This window comes from Nicotiana tomentosiformis, chromosome 3, assembly GCF_000390325.3.
Source record: "Nicotiana tomentosiformis chromosome 3, ASM39032v3, whole genome shotgun sequence".
Classification (NCBI taxonomy): Eukaryota; Viridiplantae; Streptophyta; class Magnoliopsida; order Solanales; family Solanaceae; genus Nicotiana; species Nicotiana tomentosiformis.
This window is the reverse complement of record NC_090814.1, coordinates 105,579,005-105,603,743: the sequence shown is the minus strand read 5'-3', so window position 1 is coordinate 105,603,743 and position 24,739 is coordinate 105,579,005. Positions and strand designations below refer to the sequence as shown.

Sequence of the window (24,739 nt, the reverse complement as noted above, 5' to 3'; positions counted from 1 at the left end):
GAAAAGCGCGATAGATTATTCGGATAAACTCATTTTATTGCGTTTCGAATAGTATTTTAAAAGGGTATAGTTTGATGGTTTTATTATGTAAATAGATTTGAAACATGCTTTAACAATAGAGCTAGATTAGACCAAGAAGCCAAGTGTTGTGGTAGAAACTCTCCTCTCTCTCTAAAAATACCTACATGGACACAACCACTATACCACCGGAACCACCTGACAAGAAGGCTCAATCGCCCTCTCACAAGCCGACAATAACCGCCTATATCAACCACGACGCTTCTCAGTTATCATAAAGGTCTTTGCATGTAGAATGCCTCATCAATACCTTCGATCTAATCTAATTGACCTATGAAAACCATCCGAACAGTTAATTTTGATTAACCTAGGATGAGACTTCTTCATTGTCAAATTTAGTCTAGAGAAAAATATGGCTAAGGCACTACACCTAAGGCCATGGTTCATCTCTGGGAATTTCCTATCAGTACGTAAATGTGAATCAAAATTCATCCCAAAAGAAGCTATTCTTTCTTCCACAGCCTTATGGATTCGCCTACCACAACTATTAATAAAATTTTATGACAAAGAAATATTTGAAAAAGTTGGTAGGAAACCAGAAAAATTACTCAAAATTTATTCATGCACCTCTTCGACGTTGAAAGGAAGATATGCACGCACATGTATCTAAGTACCCCTGGAAACCCCAGTGGAAACATCAGTAATCATTGGTGACCACAAGAAAACAGTGATTTATAAAGGTAAAGGTACGATATGCATAACATGTGGAAGAATTGGTCACAAAATAAAAAGTTACAATTTCAAAAAATTCCAACCAGCGCCGTCACAAGAAGCCCTAGAAAATTAAGGGATAAACACTAAGGAAGGGGAGGACGATGGATGGAAGATAGTCACCTTCCCTAGACTAAAGAAAACAAGTAAATAAATGATAAAGGGATGGAACAACGGAAACGAAAACAATCAGCCTCATGCATTAAAATCACAAAAGATCCAGGTAAAAATGTTCGATGCAAATTCAGGTAAGTTTCTGAAAACCAAAACTTATAAATATAATTCTAAGTCCAATAATATGCAGTCCAAAAATTACAATAGGTCAAGTGTCCTTGTGAATAAACAAAATCCCACCCCCACTCCCAGTAGCCCAACACACGCGGCCACAGCCCAAGTACAACGCCAAACGCAAGGCGGGAATAAGACCTGATGGAGCAGACACCAAAATTTCAACTGGGACCATTAATGATGCCTAAAAGGAGGCCCCTGCCAATAGCCCAACCTCAAACGCGTACACTGCTAATGATGTGGCATTGGGCCACCAAGCTAATACCAAATCAACAATTGGGGTCCATACCCAAATGGAACCACCCAACCCAAATAATTACCCCTACCCAAATACCTATGCGTCCCCTACTCCTCTTCCAACAGACTACTCTAATGGGAAAAACTCACCACACTCTATGAACACTCAAGTGCCTCACCTGAGAACCCACCCAATCTCAGGTGACATGACACCTTCCGTCCACTCAACAGATACCACATTAATTTCGAATCCATTTCTCCAAATGCATTAACCGATGACCTTCCCACTCACCTAGATTTGACACCAAACGATGCCATTATGAGCCGGCTCGTTAACATAACCCCCACCATTATCCAAAGTAGTAAAACAAAAAAGCACATAAATAAAAAAAATACAGCCACCACCCACCATTGTGACGTCGCTTCCACTGTTACGGGACCATTCACCGACATCTTAGCTGGAAGTGGCGCCTTAAGGACAGGGACTAGCCTACAATTTCACCCTGAGAAATCAAGCAGTAACCCTGATTATCCAAAACCCTACACATCTGGCGAGGGTAATAGTAGAAGCACTAAACAGGGCCTTGGTAACCTTGCCCATGCCTGTGGCAGACGATGACAAGCAATGGCAACATGCAATCCAATCTGGCCCCACCAATGCTCAACACCCTAATCTCCCAAGTGTTCCAGTCAATCCCCTTCTTCCCAGACCTGAGAATGGAGGACCCAACAGCGTCTCCAGTGTTTGTGACTATCGAACCCCAAACCCAAAAAACTTCATCACCTTATGCTCCAGTAGAGAAGAACCAGTCACCACCGCTGGGAAATATCACAAGGGAAATCAACAAAGCCCTAGACCTTCTGAAAAGGAAAAGCCCACCGGAAATAGAAGGAACAGTCTACAACCCCTACACACATACTCTCTCCCATTGGACTCAGTCAGAGCAATCGAGTTCAATGTGGAGAGCAACGAAGTATTTGTGCTGCTGTGTCCTAGAGCCATGACCAAGTGTGGTCTGAGCCTAGTCTCTCACCATACCAGGGTGTGACCAAACCACTCCTCAATTTGGCCCTAGTCCTAAGCATGGAGAAAAGGAACCAAAAAAAACCAACGAGGTCTCCTCAGGGAATGGAGAAGCCTCATAGAAACCAGTCCCCAAACAACCAACCACCCCTGATGAACTACATCATATGGAATATTAGGGGTGGAAAAAACACGGAGTTCAGGAGGCACTGCATTGACATGGTACAGCTCCACAAGCCAGCACTGTTGGTTTTGTTAGAAACCAAGATGACTGATCATAAAAAGCTGACAAATGAGATACATTATGATATGCTTATCCAGTCTCCGGCGATTGGCTTGTCTGGTGGGATAGTGATGATGTGGAAAGAAGATTGTGTCACTATTTATGAGGTATCCACTACCTCTCAGGACATCCATACCATGATAAAGCTACTCTTATCCCACACCCCTAGGTTATTTTCAGCCATTTATGCTAGCAACATTTTAGCTGATAGATAAATTGTTATGGGAAATCTGGTTACTATCTCTAAAAGCAATACTAACAACTGGTTTGTAGGTGGAGACTTCATTGAATTCTTAAAAGCTAGGGACAAATTTGGGGGTAACCCCATTAACTCAAGTCGTAGTAATTTATTTTGGAACTGCCTTAACTAATGCAAGTTGACTTAGGGTACAAAGGCAATAAATTCACATGGACTAACAAAAGATACAAAAATAGGAGTAGTATGATTTTATAAAGGATAGATAGGTGCTTTGCTAACGAATATGGAATTTTCCAGTACCCTAAGTCTACTGTTAACCACTTCTCTAGGACCCACTCAGATCACTACCCTATTCAAATAATGCTAAAGGGGGACTCTCTCAATAATTCCAACAGACATTTCAAGTTTGAATCCATATGGACTAGCCACCCCTCCTTCCCTAGTATCATCAATGAGGCCTTCACTAATAACTCCCCCTAATCCAATCAACTTAAATATTTAAAAACATTGTGAGCAAGTGGAACATGCACACATTTGACAACATCTTCCACAAAAAGAGAATGATCCTAGCCAGAATTGTTGGGATCCAAAAATCACCAATCTATCAGTTCAGCAATTACCTTCTAAACTTAGAAAGTAACCTGACCAGAGAACTCGACTCCATCCTAAAAAATGAGGAATATTTTTGGAAACTCAAGTCAAGGGTTAATAGGCTAACTGAAGGGGATGCCAACACTAGATTCTTCCACACCTTCACTCTTAATAGGAGAAGAATAAACATGTTCTTGTCCCTCGAAGAGAAAAGTGAAAACTAGCTCTATGACCAAGGGGATATTAAGGCCTCTATAATGTACTTCTTTAAGAGCCTCTACACTTCCTCACACACTCAAGCTCCCATTTCCACTACAAGCCATCTGGACATGACCCATATCCTATCAGATTGTCAAAGAGATAGCTTGGATAGGTCCCTTGAGGTTAATGAAATCAAAATGGCCATCTTCTCCCTTAAGCCCTTCAGGCACCAGGCCCGGATGAGCTTCATCCCTTCTTTTACCAAAGGTACTGGGGCATCGTGGGGAGCTCGGTAGTTGACTTCTACAAATAATGCTTCAACACAAACTTCATGGATGTGACCATGAATCAAACTCTCCCCTATCTCATTTCCAAGTGTCCCCAAGCTACCACGCTAAAAAACTTCAGGCCAATAGGGCTTTGTAACACCATCTACAATACCATCACTAAGATTATTTTCAATAGGATCAAACTCCTTTTATCTGCTATAATTGGACCTAGCCAGGCTAGTTTCCTATCAAATAGAAGGGCATTTGATAATGCAATCATTGTCCAAGAATACATTACCCACTTTGGGAAAATGAAAGGGGTCCAGGATCATATAATTCTCAAAATTGACTTATAGAAAACTTTTGTCAGGCTGGAGTGGTCCTTCATTAGGGACACACTGCATGGCTTCAACTTCCCTCCTAGGCTAACTAAGTTAATCTTGTCATGCATTAGCCCATCCAACATCTCCATCCTAGTGAATGGGGGCAAAACAGATTCCTTCAAACCCTCTAGGCACATCAAACAAGGGGACCCGATCTCCCCTTATTTGTTCATTATGTGTATGGAGAGGCTCTCCATGTCAATTGATAAAGCTGTCTAGGACAAACAATGGCTCCCTATTAGTATTAATAGGTTTGGCCCAAATAATTCTCATATATTCTTTGCTAATGACCTTACTCTCTTTTGCAAAAGCAAACATTAGGAACTGCACCACAATCTACTCTATCCCGCAAGCCTTCAATGGGGATTTTGGCAAATAAATCAATCTCACAAAGTCCAAGGTTCTTTTCTCCTCTAACACAAGGCAGGACAAGATGGAATGCCTCACAAATGCACTGTCAATCCAAGCTACAACATCCTTTGGGAAATACCTTGGATTCCTTATGTTCCATAAGAGACCTACTAGTACTAACTTCCAGTTCATAATAGATAATATGAAATCCAAGCTGGTTGGCTGGAAAATAAATTGTCTAAATATGACTGGAAGGATCATCCTTGCCAAGGCCTCTCTCAGTAGTATCCCAAGCCATGTTACGCAATATATCAAATTGCCCACCAAAACTACCAAACAAATTGATAGAATTCAGAGGAATTTTATCTGGGGCACAACTCCAAATAAGAAAAAACTGCACCTGGTTAGCTGGGACAAAGTCACTAGACAGAAGTCCAATGGAGTGTTGCGTTTGCAGAAAGCTGAGCTAAAAAATAAAGCTTCACATGCCGGTATGGCTTGGAGGATCTACCATAACACATCTAGCTTATAGGCTAGAATCCTGATCTCTAAGCACTGCAACTGGAACCATACCCCCAAGAAGCCAAAATCTCCAATCTGACAATGTATCCTTAATGGCTGGGATATATGCAACAAGGCCAGTAGATAGGTTGTCCACAAAGGTAACAGGGTGAGCTTCATGAATGATGCTTGGATCCCAAACCAACCAGCTATTAGGGACATGATTGAGGGCCCTCTAACCCCTAATGACATAGCTGTCAAAGTGGACTTTGTCTATAATTTTGGGAACTGGGATCTCTCTCCTATCTCTATAGACATCCCTAAGAACATCACTAACCTGATCAAATCAACCTTCAACCCTTCCAACTCTGCCAAGGAGGATAGGCTAATATGGGGGTTGACTCCAAGCAAGTCTTTCACCGCCAAATCAGCCTATACCTTCCTTAGCAACAATAAAGAGTCCTTGTGGAAAGGTGAGGAAGGCAACTTCACTTGAATATGAAAGTTAAAAGTCCCTAACAAAATCAAAAACTTTACCTGGATCCTTGCCCAAGATAGGCTGCCAACTGGAGCCTTTCTGCACAGAATTGGGGTTAATTGTAACCCCCAATGTTGTTTTTGCTCAGCAAGTCCTGAAATTAATGACCACATCTTCTTTGAATGCCCCAATGCAACCAACTTCTAGCATGGAATACTATCTAAGGGATCCTATGAAATTCAGCAGTTGAATCCCACATTCTCAGCCCAACTATGGCCATTAACATGGAATAAGATGAAGAAGCTCTCCTTCAACAACATCATTCCTTCGGAGAACATCATCCCTTTTTGTTTTTAGCATATCTGGCTAGCAAGAAACCATAACCTCTTCAATAATAAAAGAGAGAACATCAGCGCTAATAATAGCATCTCCAAAGTAACAGAGTACTATACATTGTCACAAAATGGTGCTATCAGGAGGCCATTCCATACCAGAGTTAAATGGGAACCCTCCAGGAGGGGTCACTATAAACTCAACATGGATGAGGATGCCAAGGGTAACCCAGGAATTGGAGGAATCGGTGGAGTATTCAGGAATCATAGTAGGGATTGGATTATGGGGTATATGAAAAATATACCACATACCACCAACACCATGGCAGAACTAAAATCTCTGCTAAAGGGACTCCAACTAGCACAACAAAATGGTTGGATTCCACTAGACATAAATAAAGACTCGACTGAAGTAATAAAAATTCTACTCACAGGCAACACAACTTACGATCCTATGATTTGTGAATGCAGGTTATTAATGCAAAGGATGGACAGGGTGATGGTGTGCACAACTTCAGGGAGCAGAATAGGGTGGCCGATGCACTGGCAAAGAAGGCAGTAAATTCAAGTTTTTTTGGGTAGAACCACTATACTAACAGTTCCTCCGATGTTTGCAAATGATATATTTTGGGAGAACATCCTAGGAACTGAAGTTGTCAGAAATTTTTGGGCATGTAGTATTGTTAGAATTGAACAAAATATGGTTGTCTTAAGGGAACTGCAGTACCCCAACATAGACAATACTATGCAACGTAATTCCTAGTTTTTGTTATCAAAAACTATGCAATGTAATTCCTACCTTAATATGTGTGTGTGTGTATATATATATATATATATATATATATATATATATATATATATATATATATATATATATTCCCTTTAACCAAAAAAGAAGATTTGAAACATGAGAAAATATTATAAGATTTTAATTAAACATACCTTAATTGACAATGAGATTTGTTGGTCTTGATATAAATCAGACGAGCATTATATTATTTTGGAAAGCTACCAATTTAAATCAATTGAATGAGTAAAAGTTTATAACCAGAAGAAAAGAATCGAAAGGAAAAGAGCATTGTTATTATTACAGAATAACCTCTTAGGTGATAATTTCATAGTGAATATGAAAGGAACAAAAAAGAGTGTACATTTTCTCATTATGATAATGCTAGACAAGAACTAATCTTAAGTTCTAAATATGAGTTTGTGATAAGAGACAAATCATTAGAAGATATATTATTTGACCCATATGAGTAAACTTCTATAGGTTAGTTGAGAAATTACATACATTTAATAGGACCATTAAATAGGGATGGGAAAAAGAACCAATACTATAAAAAGCAAAATGAGAAGAGAAAATATACTGTGCTTGAAGATCGAGTAGCAATACTCTTGAGACCTGCAACAAATGTTAAAGTTGTAACTGTTCGAATATGTTTGGCCACTTAAGACAAATACTAAAAGTTATAGCCGTCTGATTAGCAATGTTTCAGCAAAAGTAATAGCAAATGATAGTAGTCAGTTAGTCACTTCTTTCAACTCAGGTTTGGTGAAGACGTTTGGCTTTTGTAGTTAAGTTATAAGGTAAACCATTAAAATAGGAGATGAAAAAGAGAGGAGAAAAATTCGAAAAAAAGAGAGAAAAAAGACACATATAATTCTGAGCTTTTGAAGGGTGCCAAGTCATCCTCTCCAAATGTTTATAATTTAGACTCTAATCTATTTGGGTTTGAAGATTACAAAAAAAATAAGTACATTTTAATAAATTATTTTATAAATCCAATAAAAAAATTCATAATCGCACAAAGCGCGAATTAATTTAGTAGTTATAGATGTAAAAGGCATTGATTAACAAAGAACTAGGTATTAATGGCTAGTGCTAAATTTTAGTCATACCTATAAGAGATAGACATCCATTATCTATGTCACTTTCATGAAATACACTGGCCAACAACTATACTTATCAAAACACTAATTACCAAGTGCTTTGCTACCGATAGATGTAATTAGGCATGAGTAGCTAGTATCTTTAATGTAACGAATCATCCACAATATTGTGTAGTCCATATGAAGTTTTAATTAGCTAGTGGATTTAAGCTACGTTCGACGATGCAACAAATTATTATTCGTCTAAATTTAACCTCTTTATTGTGGGTTACTCGACGCTTTTTAGTTTATCAGTTAATACTAATTATAAAGTTGCTTATAATTATTTGTTAAGTAATTTGATTAATGTGTAAATATTCATTTACCTTAATGCATAGAACTAAAATCATCGATAAATGTCTTTCTCTATGATTTTGAGCATTCTGTTTGTAAGTACTAATCATCCACAAAACTGTGTAGTCCAGAATCGTTTCTATGTACATTTGTGTTTGTTCAGATTAGTCAATATTCAAAATTTGTTGTATAGTTTACATATTAACATCAGTTGCCACAAATGCTCTTTACGTTCAGTTTCATATGATGCTCTCTTTTTTTCTCAATCATTTTCAAACGCACGGACATCTAATGAAAATTTCCTCATGAAAATTAAGTATCAAAACTTAATCGGGTACTGGTTGATGTAGTTAAATCATCAATTAAACATGGAGCTAGGCTTTGTTTACTACTACCGCTAAATTACGGCCATTCTTATGAGATACAGTTACATGTCTTAAATCTCAATTAATTTTCCAATTTATTAGCTAAGGCGCAAGAAATAAATAACCTATACTATTACATCCAAACAAAACAAGTGTTACACGCACGAATAAATAAATAAATAAATAAATAAGTGTGAATTACTTGAGAATTTTTACCTGGAAATTTTTTCTACAAGAACTGTCTACGGATTTTCATGCGGAAATCTAAAATTCCTAAATTGATGAATATTTTACCCGCGAAAAATAATTTTCCACGCAAATCCCCATGTAAATTTTGCGCCACTTTGCGCCAAAATATTACTTGAGAAATTATTTGAAAAACTTATCTGCAAGTACTATTTTCATAGGTAAATCTGCAAGTAAATGAACAATAATGAATTCCTTTATTAATTCATAGGAAATTCCCTAGATAAAGCTACCTGCAGATTTAGCTGCGGATAGTTACTTACTTGAAAAATTACTTGGGGATTATTGGTCTACGAAATTATCTGGTGATTTATTTCTAGGGAATTTTCTTATCTGGGGAATTACTTGAAAATTTTATTGTTGAAGATTTAGATACGATTTTTTAAAGAAATTTCCTTGGTGATTTTCATACTTGGGGATCTACCGATGGGATTTCGTTATTGCAACTTTAATTGGAAATTTTTCTTGGGAATTTACTTGGGGATTTCTTACTTGTAAAAGTACTTTGGGATGTTTGCTCTACGAATTCCTTCTTTCAATTCAAATAGTTTATTATGCAATAATCTCATTCTAATAAGTTTTTGAATAGAAAAGTTTTAAAGTAATAATTTTGACACAATTATTAATAAAATCATCATATTTAGTTAATTTACTTATTGATATAATGTCATGCCATATTTATCAATACTAGACGGATGATGTTATTAAAATATGTAAACCATAATTAAGAGCTCTCCATAGAACACGTATAATATGACTCATTCTTTACAATACATGTGCAAAATGTGTTGTATCATATGACTTTTTCTTTATAATCTGCAAAAATAATACATAAATGTGGAACCCTTCCAACAACCAATAAAGTCCTCATTTACGATAACTTTTTCAGCTTGCTTCTTATTTTAGCAAAAGGGTGCAAAGAAATGCACTGGCTTAGTCCTTGAAAGTATATATGATGGCAACTTCCGAAAAATATCAGTCCTTGAACCAATTGCTCCTTCTGTCAAACCACTTGGGACATTACACACTTACCACAAAAGGTTGCAACTATTAGTATCTAGCAGTTTAAATCTTTGTACATATTTGATTCCTGATGCACGATGTCACGATTCTGAATTCCTATCCTCGAGACCGTGATGACGCGTGATATTTCACTTGCCAGACAAACTAGCGTTAGAATAGTTTCTAACCATTATTAACAAATCAAATTAACTGATACCAATTTAACTGAATAACTGAAATAGAGCTGAAATAAAGTGAGAAAAATCATAACAACCGCAATATCGAGATACGGTCCCAGAACTGATGTCACAAGTGCACGAGCGACTAAAATAATACAGATAATGGTCTGAACGAAAGTAAAATTGTTTGAAATGAAATAAATAGCTAGAATAAGGTAGAAGGGGACTTCAGGGCTGCGAACGCCAAGCAGCTGTACTTCAAGTCTCGATCAGATGTCCGATCCGAGCAATCTACTGACTGCCGCTGGGATCGACTCCAAAGTCTGCAGAAGAAGTACATAGTGTAGTATGAGTATAACCGACCCCATGTACTCTGTAAGTGCTGAGCCTAACCTCGATGAAGTAGTGACGAGGCTAAGGCGGGTCACTTACAATAACCTGTATGCAGTATAATAATAATAACAGGAAAGAAATACAGAAAAAGTAAAGCAGTTAATTGATAAAAATAAACTCAATCCTCGAAATCAGTAAAACCAGAAACATCAGTCCTCAGAAACTCATATGAAAACACTGAAAGCTAACACAATGTAATAAGGAATACAAAACACAGAATCCATTGTGGCGCGCAACCCGATCCCACCGTACAAACACAATTCTCTCTTATTTTACCTGTTATAGCGTGCAACCCGATCCCACCGTATCAATATGAATATCATAATCATCCCTTATTTCACCGCATCAATATCAATATCATAATCCTCCCTTATTTCACCGTATCAATATAACATATAAAATCCGTTACGGCATGCAACCCGATCCCACCATATCAATATCAATCCTCCCTTATTCCACCTGTTGCAGCGTGCAACCCGATCCATAAACAGAATCAATAAATGAAATCAACTCAATAACTCAAATCACCAGAATCTCTACGATTACATAATATGAAAGCAAATTCATAACAGAACCTCGTACAAATCAAGGAATGCTACAGTTAATACAAAGCAACAAGACAGTCAAATATATTACAGTTAAAATATACAAATAAGAGAATTAAGGAAAGTAGCAATTAATCATAGAAGCACGGGAGAACCGAATATTTTAATATGAGAGAAATAAGTGGCAAGTAGCAAGTTAAGGCATACGACACAATTAAAGCATGTAACTGTTAAGACATGGAATAAAACGATTAATGAAACATGTATTTTGACCGCGTATATACACTCGTCACCTTGCATATACGCCGTTACACATGTAATTCACATAGCACATAGCTCAAGGATTCCTAATTCCCTCAAATCAAGATTAGACCCAACACTTACCTCGCTCCGCAAGCAAATCAAAGCTCAACCGGGGTCTTTCCACTAATTCGCCTCCAAACCAATTGACTATAACCAAAATCGACTCAATAACATCAAATAATATCAGGGAAATCAATTACAATATATAAAGTTAAGATCTTTACACTTTTCTCAAAAAAGTCAACAAAAGTCAACCCCAGGACCGCTTGGTTAAAACCCGAGATTCGAACTAAAACTCGATTACCCATTCACCCCCGAGCCCGATTATGTAACTAGTTTCAAAATCTGACCTCGATTTGAGGTCTAAATCTCAAATTTAAAAAAATTCCTAATCTACCCAAATCCTTAATTTCTACCATAAAAATCCTAGATTTAATGTTGAAAACCTATGAAATATAATGGGTAATTAAAAAAAAATAGATTGAAATTGCTTACTAAAGAATTTAGGAAGAAAATCTATTGGGAAAATTGCCTCTAGGGTGTTTAGGGTTGAGAGTTTGAACGAAATGAGCTAAATCCTATTTTCCCCTTCTTTTGTCCAGGCGGAGATATCGCAATTGCGACCTGGGGTTCGCAATTACGAACCCCGCAAATGCGAAAAAGTCCTCGCAAATGCGAAGAATTCACACCTCTGTTGCCATTGCAATTGCGATGGTTTTGTTCGCAAATGCGAATTTGGACTTTCCGCAATTGCGACCATTTTGATCGCAAATGCGAACCAGTTCCCTCCCAGCACTTCATCGCAAATGCAAACTATCTATTCGGAAATGCGAACCTGATACTATCGCAATTGCGACATAAAACTCACAAATGCGATAACTGTACCTGTGCAAAAAACCAGCAATCTCCTAACTCTATCAACCACTCCGCCACACGTCCGAAACTCACCTGAGCCCCTCGGGCTCCAAACCAAACATGTACACAAACGTAATAACATCATACGAACTCGCTCGCGAGATCAAAATACCAAAACAATACCTAGAACTATGAATCAGACACCAAAACATATGAAATTTTCAAAGAAACTTAAGAGCTTTCAATATTTCAACCCGACGTCCGAATCATATCAAATCAACTCCGTTTTATCCCAAATTGTGCAGACAAGTCATAAATACTGTAATGAACCTATACCATGTTCCGAAATTGAAATCCGAACCCGGTAGCAACTAAGTCAACCTTAGGAATTCTTTAATCCTTTAAACTTCTAGTTTTCAATAATTACGTTAGATCAAGCTAGGGACTTCCGAATTTGATTCCGGGTATACGCCCAAGTCCCAAATCAGGATACGGACCCACAGGAAGCGTCAACATACTGATCCGGGTCCGTTTACACAAAACGTTGACCATATCAACTCAAATGAGTTTTAAGGCAGGATTTTACATTTTCTTCAATTTTCTCGTAAAAGTTTTTCGGAAAGAGGACACGAACTGCGCACACAAGTCGATGAAGGCTAAACGGAGCTAATTGAGGTATCAGAACAAAAAAATGAAGGTTAAAACTAAAAATGACCTATCGGGTCATCAGATTCTCCACCTCTAAAATAAATGTCCGTCCTCGAACGGACATAGAAAAGTACCTGGCCTGGTGAAAAGGTGTGGATATCTACTCCACATGTCCGACTCAGACTCCCACATGGATGCCTCAATCGGCTGACCTCTCCACTACACTCGAACTGAAGGATAACTCTTAGACTTCAACTACCGTACCTGTCGGGCTAGAATAGCCACCAGCTCCTCCTCATAAGTCAAATCCTTATCCAATTGGACTGAGCTGAAATCTAACAATGGGAAGGATCACCGTGATACTTTCGGAGCATGAACACATGAAACACCGGATGGACTGCTGATAAGCTAGTGGCAATGCGAGCCTGTAAGACACCTCACCCACTCTCTCGAGAATCTCAAAGGGTTCGATATACCTAGGGCTCAAGTTGCCCTTCTATCTGAACCTCATCACACCCTTCATGGGTGAAACCCGGATAAATACCCTCTCTCCAACCATGAATGCAACATCACAAACTTTGCGATCGGCGTAACTCTTCTGTCTAGACTGAGCTGTGCGAAGTCGATCCTAAATAATCTTGACCTTATACAAAGCATCCTGTACCAAATATGTACCCAACAACCGAGCCTCCCCCAGCTCGAACCATCCAACTGGCAAACAATACCACCTCCCATATAATGCCTCATAGTGTGCCATCTGAATGCTCGGGTGGTAGCTGTTGTTATAGGCAAACTCTGCAAGAACAGATCCCAAGAACCCCCGAAATCCATAACACAAGCGCGAAGCATATCCTCCAATATCTGAATAGTGCGCTCGGACTGTCCGTCCATCTGGAGATGAAGTGTTGTACTTAACTTAACTTGCGTGCCTAACTCACATTGTACGACCCTCCAAAAGTGCGAGGTGAAGTACGTACCTCGATCAGAAATGATAGACACAGGCACACAGTGAAGACGGACAATCTCATGGATGTAGATCTCAGCTAACCGCTCTGAAGCATAGGTAACTGCCACTGGAATCAAATGTGCTGACTTGGTCAACCTGTCCCTAATGGCCCATACTGCTTCAAACTTCTTCTGAGTCCATGGGATTCCAACAACAAAATCCATAGTGACACACTCCCACTTCCACTCCAGAATCTCTAGCCTCTAAAGTAAACCATCAGGCCTTTGATGCTCGTACTTAACTTGCTGATAGTTTAGACACCGAGCTACATATGCAACTATATTCTTCTTCATCCTCCTCCACCAATAATGCTACTGCAAGTCCTGATACATCTTGGCGACACCCGGATGAATAGAATACCGGGAATTGTGGGCCTCCTCAAGAATCAACTCACAAAGTCCATCCACATTGGGCACACAAATACGACCCTGCATCCTTAAAACCCCATCATTTCTAACAGTAACCTGCTTGGAACCATCGTGACACACAATGTCCTTAAGGATAAGCAAATGGGGATCATCATACTGACGTTCTCTGATGCTCTCTTACAAGAAAGAACGAGAGCCTGTGCAAGCTAGAACACGACTAGGCTCCGAAACATCTAACCTCACGAGCTGATTGGCCAAATCCTGAACATCTGATGCAAGCAGCCTCTTACCAACTGGAATATATGCAAGGCTGCCCATACTCAGAGCTTTTCTACTCAAGGAATCGGCCAACACATTGGCCTTTCCGGGATGATACAAAATGGTGATATCATAGTCTTTCAACAACTCCAAGCACCTCCTCTGCCTCAAATTGAGATCCTTTTGTTTGAACAAATACTGTAGGCTCCGATGATCCGTGAATACCTCGCACGACACGCCGTAAACGTAGTGCCTCAAAATCTTCAGTGCATGAACAATGGTTTCCAACTCTAAGTTATGAACATGGTAATTCTTCTCATGAACCTTCAACTGCCGAGACGCATATGCAATCACCCTTCCATCCTTCATCAATATAGCACCGAGCCCAATACGAGATGCATCACAATACATTGTGTAAGATCCTAAACTTATGGGCAATACCAACACTGGCGCCATAGTCAAAGCAGTCTTAAGCTTCTGAAAGCTCAACTAGAACTCATCCGACCATCTAAATGGAGCACCCTTCTGGGTCAATCTAGTCAATAGGGCTACTATGGATGAAAACCCCTCCACGAACCGAGGATAATAACCCGCCAAACCCAGGAAACTCCGGATCTCTAAAGCTGAAGTAGGTCTAACCCAGTTCTGAACTGCCTCAATCTTCTTATGATCCACCTTTATGCCCTATGCCGATACAACATGCCCCCAAAAGGCGACTGAGTATAACAAAAACTCGCACTTTGAAAACATGGCATATAACTGGCTCTCCCTCAAAGTCTGAAGTACAATCCGAAGATGCTTCTTACGCTCCTCTCGACTGCGGGAGTATATCAAGATATCATCAATGAATATAATCACAAAAGAATCCAAATAGGGCTTGAACACCCGGTTCTTCAAATCCATGAATGCTCCTGGGCATTTGTCAACCCAAATGACATCACTAGGAACTCATAATGCCTATACCGAGTCCGAAAAGCCATTTAGGGACATCAAATGCCCTAATCTTCAAGTGATGGTAGCCAGACCTCAAATCAATCTTTGAAAACACTTTGGCATCCTGAAGCTGATCAAATAAGTCATCAATCCTTGACAACATATACTTGTTCTTGATAGTGACTTTGTTCAACTGCCGATAATCTATACACATCCTCATCGATCCATCTTTCTTCTTCACGAACAACACGGGCGCACCCCAGGGTGAGACACTAGATCTAATGAAGCCCTTATCAAGCAAATCTTGCAACTGCTCCTTCAATTCCTTTAACTCTGGCGAGGCCATATAGTATGGTGGAATAGAAATGGGCTGAGTGCTCGGAGCCAAATCAATACAGAAGTCAATATATCTGTTGGGTGGCATCGCCGACAGATCTGCAAGAAACACCTTTGGATACTCACGAACAACTGGTACTGAATCCATGGAAGGAATCTCCGCAATAGAATCGCGAATATAAGACAAATAAGCTAGACATCCCTTCTCAAACATACATCGAGCCTTCACATAGGAGATAACCCTACTGGTAGAATGGCCAGGAGTCCCCCTCTACTCCAATCGAGGAAACCCAGGTATGACTAAGGTCACTGTCTTGGCGTGACAATCCAATATAGCATGATAAGGTGACAACCAATCCATACCCAAGATGACATCAAAATATACCATATTAAGAACTAGGAGATCTATGTTAGTCTCAAGACTCCCAATAGTAACCACATACGAGCGATAGACACGATCTATAATAATAGAATCTCCCACAGGCATGGACACATACACAGGAGCACTAAAAGAATCACGGGGAACAACCAGATATGAAGCAAAATAGGATGACACGTAGGAATAAGTAGAGCACGGATCAAATAGAACTGAAGCATCTTTATGGAAAACTAGAATAATACCTATGATAACGGCGTTATATGACTCGATCTCAGGCCTAGCTGGGAAAATATAAAATTGGGGCTGGGCCCCACCACTCTGAACTACGTCTCTAGGACGGATTCTAGCTGGCTGGCCTCCCCCTCTAATGGCCTGACCTGCACCTCTAATGGCCTGACTCCCACCTCTGGCTGCCAGACCCTTGCCCCTAGCTGGCTGAACGGGAGGTAGAGCAACCAGTGCCGGAACCATGGCACGAGAACTCTATTGTGGCATGCCGCCCAATAATCTCGCACAGAACCTCCTGATGTGACCAATAACACCATACTCAAAACACCCATTCTGCTGTTGTGGCTACTGAAGCTGAAGCTAACCCGAATGGGATGGATATCCACGGTGATAGCTCTGAATTGGAGGCGCACTGATATGAGCTGATGGTGCACTGTAGGCTGGTTACCCAGAATGAGGTATATAAGGACCACGACTCCTGGAAGCACTGTGAGATGCCTAAAGCGCTAACTAAAATGGCCTAGGAGGATGGCCTCTACAAAAAGTACCCCTGCCTCCAGACGAGGCACCACTGAAACTACCGAAATGACGAGGCCTCTTATCAGATGCCTGCCCCTCTCCCGAGACGAACTATCTCGATCCGTCTAGTAATATCTACAGCCTTCTGGAAAGAAATATTACTCCCGATCTCCTTGGCCATCTGTAGCCTGATAGTGTAAGTGAGTCCATCAATAAATCTCCTCACTCTCTCCCTCTCAGTAGGGAGCAAGACAATTGCCTGATGAGCTAGGTCCACAAAATGAGTCTCGTACTGGGTAACAATCATACTACCCTACTGAAGACTCTCAAACTGTCTGAGGTACTCTCTTAGAGTGACATGAATGGAATTCTCTAAAAATAGCTATGAAAACGGATCCCAAGTAAGTGCAGGCGACCCAACTGGTCTAGTCAACATATAATCTCTCTACCACCTCTTGGCGGAACCAGTCATCTGAAACACAGCGAAATCGACCCCACTGAAGTGAACTGGAAAGAGCTCGATAAACTTGTACAACCTTAACAAAGCCTTAGAAGACATAGCGTGCCTATCACCAGCCTGTGCCGCAACAACCGGCTAAACCACCCCAACTGGCTGGGCTGCTGGTGTCTGATACTAGGGAGCCATTTTCTCCAGGGTGTGATTAGAGGGAGTATGTGTTCCTCTCCCAGCCCGAGAGGCGGTTAGTGCCACGAGGAATGTATCGTTCTGGCACACACTCTCCATAAGGCCTACCAAACGGGCTAGAGTGCCAAGAAGCACTAGAGTATCTATGAACCCCTACGAGACATGAGCTGGTCCAATGGGCATAATCTGAGCTGGAACCTCCTCCTCAAAATCCACCCGAGGCTCCACTGTGGGTGCTGCTGCTCGAGCTTTAGGATGAGCTCTGCCTCTTCCTCGGCCTCTGGTGCGACCTCGGCCTTAACCTTTGCCACTAGGGGCTCCGGTTCCTGTCTGGCTACCGATGTTGTACGTGTTCTCGCCATCTGTGACTGAACAAGAATAGAAGGGTTCAATTAACAATGCTAGAATACAATTGCACAATAGAGAAGAAAAGGAGTGAAATTGTTCCTAAACTCCATAGCCTCTTGAAGAGAAGTACATACGTCTCCGTACCAATCCCCCAGACTCTACTAAGCAAGCTCGGGACTCGTGAGACCTAGGTAACCTAGTGCTCTGATACCAACTTGTCACGACCTGGAATTCCCACCCTCGGGACTATGATGGCACCTAAAATTTCACTTGTTAGGCAAGTCAATGTTAGAATAGTTTCTAGGCATTATTAACAAATCAAATTAACTGATACCAATTTAACTAAATAATTGAAATAGAGCTGAAATAAAGTGAGAAAAACCATAACAACCGCAATATCTAGATACAATCCCAAAATTGGTAGCGACTAGAATAATATAGATAATGGTCTGAAAGAAAGTAAAACTGTCTGAAATGAAATAAACAGCTAGGATAATGTAGAAGGGGACTTCGGGGCTGCGAACATTGAGCAGTTGTACCTCAAGTCTCTGTAAGATGTCCGATACGAGCAATCTACTGACTGTCGCTGGCACCGACTCCAAAGTCTGCACAAGAAGTGCAGAGTGTAGTATGAGTACAACTGACCCCATGTACTCTGTAAGTGCCAAGCCTAACCTCGACGGAGTAGTGACGAGGCTAAGGTGTGTCACTTATAATAACATGTACGCAGTATAATAATAATAATAGGAAAACAATACAGGAAAGGTAAAGCAGTTAACTGATGTAAATAAACTAAATCCTCGAAATCAGTAAAACCAGAAACATCAGTCCTCAGAAACTCGTGTGAAATCACTGAAAGCTAACACAATGTAATAGGAATACAAAACACAAAATCCGTTGCGGTGCGCAACCTGATCCCACCATACAAACTCAATCCTCCCTTATTTCACCCGTTGCGGCGTGCAACCCGATCCCACCATATCAATATCAATATCATAATCCTCCCTTATTTCACCGCATCATTAACTATATCATAATCCTCCCTTATTTAACCGTATCAATATCACATATAAAATCAGTTACGGCGTGCAATCCGATCCCACCATATCAATATCAATCCTCCCTTATTCCACTTGTTGCAGCGTGCAACCCGATCCATAAATAGAATCAATAAATGAAATCAACTCTGCAACTCAAATCACTAGAATCTCTACAATTACAAAATATGAAAGTAAATTCATAACGGAACCTCGTACAAATCAAGGAATGCTATAATTAATAAAAAGCAACAAGACAGTCAAATATATTACAATTAAAGTGTACAAATAAGATAATTAAGGCAAGTACTAATTAATCATGGAAGCATGGGAGAAACGAACATTTTAATATAAGAGAAATAAGTGACAAGTAGCAAGTTAAGGCATATGACACAATTAAAACATGTAACAGTTAAGAAACGGAATAAAACAATTAATGAAATGGGGGAAAATATGAAAACATGTATTTTGACGGCGTATATACACGCATTACCTCGCATATATGCCGCTACACATTAAATTCACATAACACATAGCTCAAGGGTTCCTAATTCCCTCAAATCAAGGCTAGACCCAACACTTACCTCGCTCTGCAAGCAAATCAAACTTAACTGGGGACTTTCCTCTAAAATCTATGTTACACCCCGTACTTCAGACGTCACTATCATTATAAGATTATTTAATGTAAGCTCCAAAAGGGCGGAATCCTTTTACACGGATAAGAAAGGTTTACCGAAGTCTTAAGTAAGTTAAGATGAATATGAGACTTTTTAATCATAATTTAAATGGTTTTAAAGTCATAATATGTCTACATATGATGTTTGGATAGAAAATATGAATTTTGGAAAAAAATCGGATTAAAGTTGCGGAAACACCGACTAAGGATTTGCCCTGTAACAGAGCTTTTTGAGAAATATATTTTGTGTACTATATGAGGTATTTTTGGGACATATTATATACCAAATTGAAGGTCTTGGAATTTAGTTTTCAACTCTCTTAACTGTTTGTTCATACGATATCCGAATAAAAAGATATAAGCGTCGGAAGATGGGCGAATCAGAGAGTGCCAAGCTAGCACCTTTTGACTTTTCAAAAGTTGTTATATTGTTTTAACTTGTCTCTATCTCTTCAGTTTTGCACATAATCTGACCAGAGAACTCCATAAAAAATGGTCCTTGAGTTCTCTACAAGAGCTTCAAATAATATTAATATCCCGGGCACGAAATCGAGAAGCGATAACAACAGAACGATCCCTACGACGTAAGTATCGCTATATCGCCTCTCTTTTTCTTTGTAGTTTGAGTTTTGGAATGTATTTAATAGTTAATAAAAATTCTTAATTTCTGTATTTAAGCTTTAGAATATCAAGAAAAGTTGATAAATTCATTTCCTAAAAGGTTAGACCTCACGGGACGGTGATCAGAAGCCGTGAGTTCGAGTTATTTGACTTATAGTGGACTGTTTTGTGGGCTGTTTCATGTTGCTCTTGGGATGTCTATTGTGCTCCTAATTTATGGAGTTTGGAAGGATAAAAAGGGCGAGGAGAAACACCACATGTGGTAGGGTAGTATGTTGGTTGCTCGTCGTTGCAGTTACATGCTAATTGATAACTTGTTGATTGGGTGTATTATGGTATATTTGGGAGTTTTGTTGTATTGAAGGTCCCAGATTGTAATTAGGTTGATTTTGAGTTGCTGATTGTATTGTGTTTGTATCCCGCCTATAGTAGGCTTGAGGGAGCAGTAAAATCAGGGGAAATACTGTCTGTTTTATTTTAGAATTGAGTTATCGTTTGAGATACGTAATATACTACCGCCATCAAAATTGTACACGTATGTTTTTGCTATAGGGTTGGCACGCTAGTTGTCATAAGCTTGTTGAGTTGCACTGACGACTTGAGGTATGTTAAGGCTATCCCTTCTTTCTTTTTGGCATGATCCAAATGATACAAACGAAACGAGCAAAATACGCAACTTTCATAAATGACTCTATTCATAGAAATACTAGGGGTGTCTATATTCTTGATTCCCTATGTGAATTATTATTATATACTCTATTCATGGGTTTCAGAAAAATACGTATTTGATAAAGTTTGTCCGAAAGGCATATTGATTTTATGTTATTCGAGAAATCTTATTAACGTATTTCTTATGCATTTCATGCATTTATACATGTACATTGACCCATGACCAGAAGGCGTTATATACGCGTATATTATATGTATATGAGATACAGGAAAAGGTTAAGGTGTTATATACGCACCACCACCTGATCAGCTGGAATACGTTGATGATTTTGCCCACAGTGGCTGAGATGATATGATGGGATGCCCTCAGAAGCTTGATGATGTTATGTACGCATATACCTATGCATGGTATGGCATTTATACGTCCCTTTTGCCTGGGGACACTGCGTTTCATGCCCACAGGTCTTGATAGACAGGTTGAGAGTTCTCCTAGTAGGCTATCAGCTCAGCAGAAGGTGTTTGTGCACTCTACTTGCTCCGGAGTTGCCTATTTGGTCAGTATAATTTGAATATGTATTGTTTGGTATGGCGGGGCTCTGTCCCGACCTTTATGATATTTATGTACTCTTAGAGGCTTGTAGACAGATGTCATGTATACGGATACTAGTATGGCCTTTTAGGCCAGTATGTCATATGTATAAGTCATTATATCAAGTTGGGTCACCCTATATTGAGTATTTCCTCATGTTTTATTCTACTTATCTCACGACAGCCTCTCCAGCTCAATTACATATGATAGTATGATATGAAAGATACGTTACGTTGGTACTCGGTTGAGTAAGGTACCGGGTGCCCGTCGCGGCCCATCGATTTGGGTCGTGACAATATGCATCCACACCAATCAGATCTAACCAAAATCGACTCAATTACATCAAATAATGCTAGGAAAATCAATTACAATACATTAAGTTAAGATCTTTACACTTTTCCTAAAAGGTCAACCCCGGGCTTGCTATATCAAAATCCGAGATTCAGACCAAAACCCGATTATCCATTCACCCCATGCCCGGTTATGTAATTAGTTTTGAAATCCGACCTCGATTTGAGTTCTAAATCCCAAAATCTGACCTCAATTTGAAGAAATACTGAAATGAAACTATTCCAAGTTCTGAAACCGAAATTGGAACCCGGTTGCAACAATATCAACTTACAGTCAAACTTAGGAATTCTTTAAACCTTTAAACTTCTAACTTTCAACAAATTACGTTAGATCAAGATAAGGACTTCCGGGCATACGCCTAAGTCCCAAATCACGATACGGACCCACCGGAATCGTCAAAATATTGATCCGGGTCCGTTTATATAAAACGCTGACCGTAGTCAACTCAAATGAGTTTTAAGGCACGATGTCACATTTTCATAAATTTTCTCATAAGGCCTTTCTGGAAAGAGGACACATACTATGCACGCAAGTCGAGAAAGGCTAAACAGAGCTAATTGAGGCGTCGGAACATAGAAATGAAGGTTAGAACTGGAAATGACCTATCGGGTCATCACACACATGCATCACCATTTGCTGTTCCTGGAAATCAAACCCAAATTTCAGTAGTTCTAATCCACCATAAGGCTATAAGCACTACCTATATCTTTTAAATGACTACCACACATTCAAATATAGAGTTAATTAGTTCTTTTGAAAGTCAACTTTCATCTATATCTGCTCTGACTTGTTTGATATATTGTTCTTAACTAAATTATAACTCCTGGAAAACAGGTGCTCAGATATAACCAGAATAGAAGCTTTTTTTTTTTTTATCTTTTAAAAAGTAAAATGGTGTGTGAGGTGAAAGACACTTTAGCTCTCAGCCTTAGAATCACTCTGTACAAAAACTTCATTCCTTACCTTATAAAATGAGCCGCCTGTAGTTCACAATCAACTAGGCCTTACATCTGAATGACATCAGAACATAATTTTGCACCAATACTGCATAAGCCGCTCAGCAAATCCATCTCCTGTATGGACATATATGTCACAACCCAAATCTCCCTCTGTATGATGTCGTGATACCACCTAGTCTCTAAGACTAGGTAAGCCTAACGTACATGAAGAATTAACGGAAATAGTGACAAAACTTCCAACTAAACCAACAACTATCATAAAAGGACTCCACAATACAACTGAAAATAACAACCAAAATCGGGTGAGACCGAGTCATAAGCTCTACATGAGTATACTGGAACATCCTTAATACACCAGTATCTATAATAGGAGTATGCAATAGAAACTATGATAAAGGGTGACTCTGAGGCCTTCGAACGCCGGCAGGTATACCTTGAAGTCTCCGATCCAATGCTCAACTCACGGATGCCTGGCTTGGTATGAAGTACCCGGATCTGCACAAAAGGATGTGCATAAGTGTAGTATGAGTACACCACGACGGTACCCAATAAGTATCATGCATAACCTCGGTAGAGTAGTGACGAGATCAGGTCAAGACACATACTGGAATAAATAAAGAAGCTAAATATGTATGGTACAATATAATAATGGAAATAAAGAATAAAACAATGAAGAGATACAACAAGATAAGCTACATTGAAATTTAAGGCAATATAGGCATCAAGGGAGGAAACACATAATAAGAACACCAAGGAAACGATGCCAAAAAAAAAAAAATACAAGTGATGTAAATGAAAGATAACAATAAGAATCAAGTCCGAGTTACCACCTCGTAACTCATTTCTATATCACCGCGGGAGCCTTGCATTTAGTTTTGAAAATCATTTTTCCCGAAATAGCTACTTGCGTTTTAGCCCACCTTATCACATTGCGTGACTTCAAGTAGTTCTCATACTAGCAACACACGTATCAAGACCACCTTTATCACAACCCCATTTTTCCTCCGAAAGATGTCGTGACGGCACCTAGTATCTTAGACTAGGTTAGCCAAACAAACATGCGGAAGTGAATGATACAATAATCTAAAATCTAAAAAAAACTCAGCAACATATATATGAAGGGAAATCTCTACAGCTCAAAGTATATACAATAGCCCAAACCCGGCGTAATATAAGTCACAAGCTCTATGACAATACCAAAACCATTCCTATACAACTGTGTCTAGTAAGGAGGAAGGTACTAAAAAGGGATAGAAGGGGACTCCGATGCCTGCGGACACGGGCAAGTGTACCTTGAAGTCTCCAAATGCAACTTAGATCACTAGTGCCGGGACTGATAAGATAAACCTGGATCTGTACAAAAAGATGTGCAGAAGAGTAGTATGAGTATACCACAACGGTACCTAGTAAGTGCCAAACCTAACCTCAGTAGAGTAGTGACGAGGTCAGGTCAGGGCCCTACTGGAAATAAATAAAAGACTGAACAAAAGTGGGCAGTGTAGTAAAGAAAGTAATGAAATTGGAACAATGATTAGCACAACAAGATTATCTACACAGAACTAAGCATATAGTGGAACACGAAGAAGACAATTAATAGTATGTTAAGGAAACAACAATCAAAGACAAGTACAAAGAGTGGGGCAATGTCAACAAGAGTCACTACCGAGGTACCGCCGCGTAATCTCAAATCATAAAATAAATCACAATCTTTCCTTATATTACCACGGGAGCCTTTACATTTAGTTTTGAAAATCATTTTTCCCAAAATAGTATCCCACGTTTTGGCCCACTTTATCACATCGCGTGGCTTCTAGTAGTTCCCTTACTAGCCACGCGTATCAAGCCCACCTTATATCTCCGCATGCGTTTCAACACCCAGACCTTATACCACTACATGCATATCAATATCACAACTTATCACAAATCGCACCTCATGTTTCCAATATCACAACTTGCCAGAGAAACCAAACACTAATAAAATTTCATAGTAAGAAGCCCACCGCTCAACCACAATGTACACAAATTCTCAACAATTAACAACCGAAAGAATAACTCAATAGAATGATATTTAACAACTTAACACTTTGCCTCAATAGGAATCACGGCCTTTTCATCTCAATACCCATTTAAA

At 39.5% G+C, this 24,739-nt stretch overlaps 1 protein-coding gene across 1 annotated transcript; it reads right to left on the bottom strand.

Moving 5' to 3' along the window:
• Positions 1–15,857: 15,857 nt before the first annotated feature.
• Positions 15,858–16,436, bottom strand: LOC138908294 (uncharacterized). The gene has a single exon (XM_070198952.1). The coding sequence runs from the start codon at positions 16,434–16,436 to the stop codon at positions 15,858–15,860; it is 579 nt and encodes a 192-aa protein (XP_070055053.1).
• Between the last annotated feature and the right edge of the window lie 8,303 nt (positions 16,437–24,739).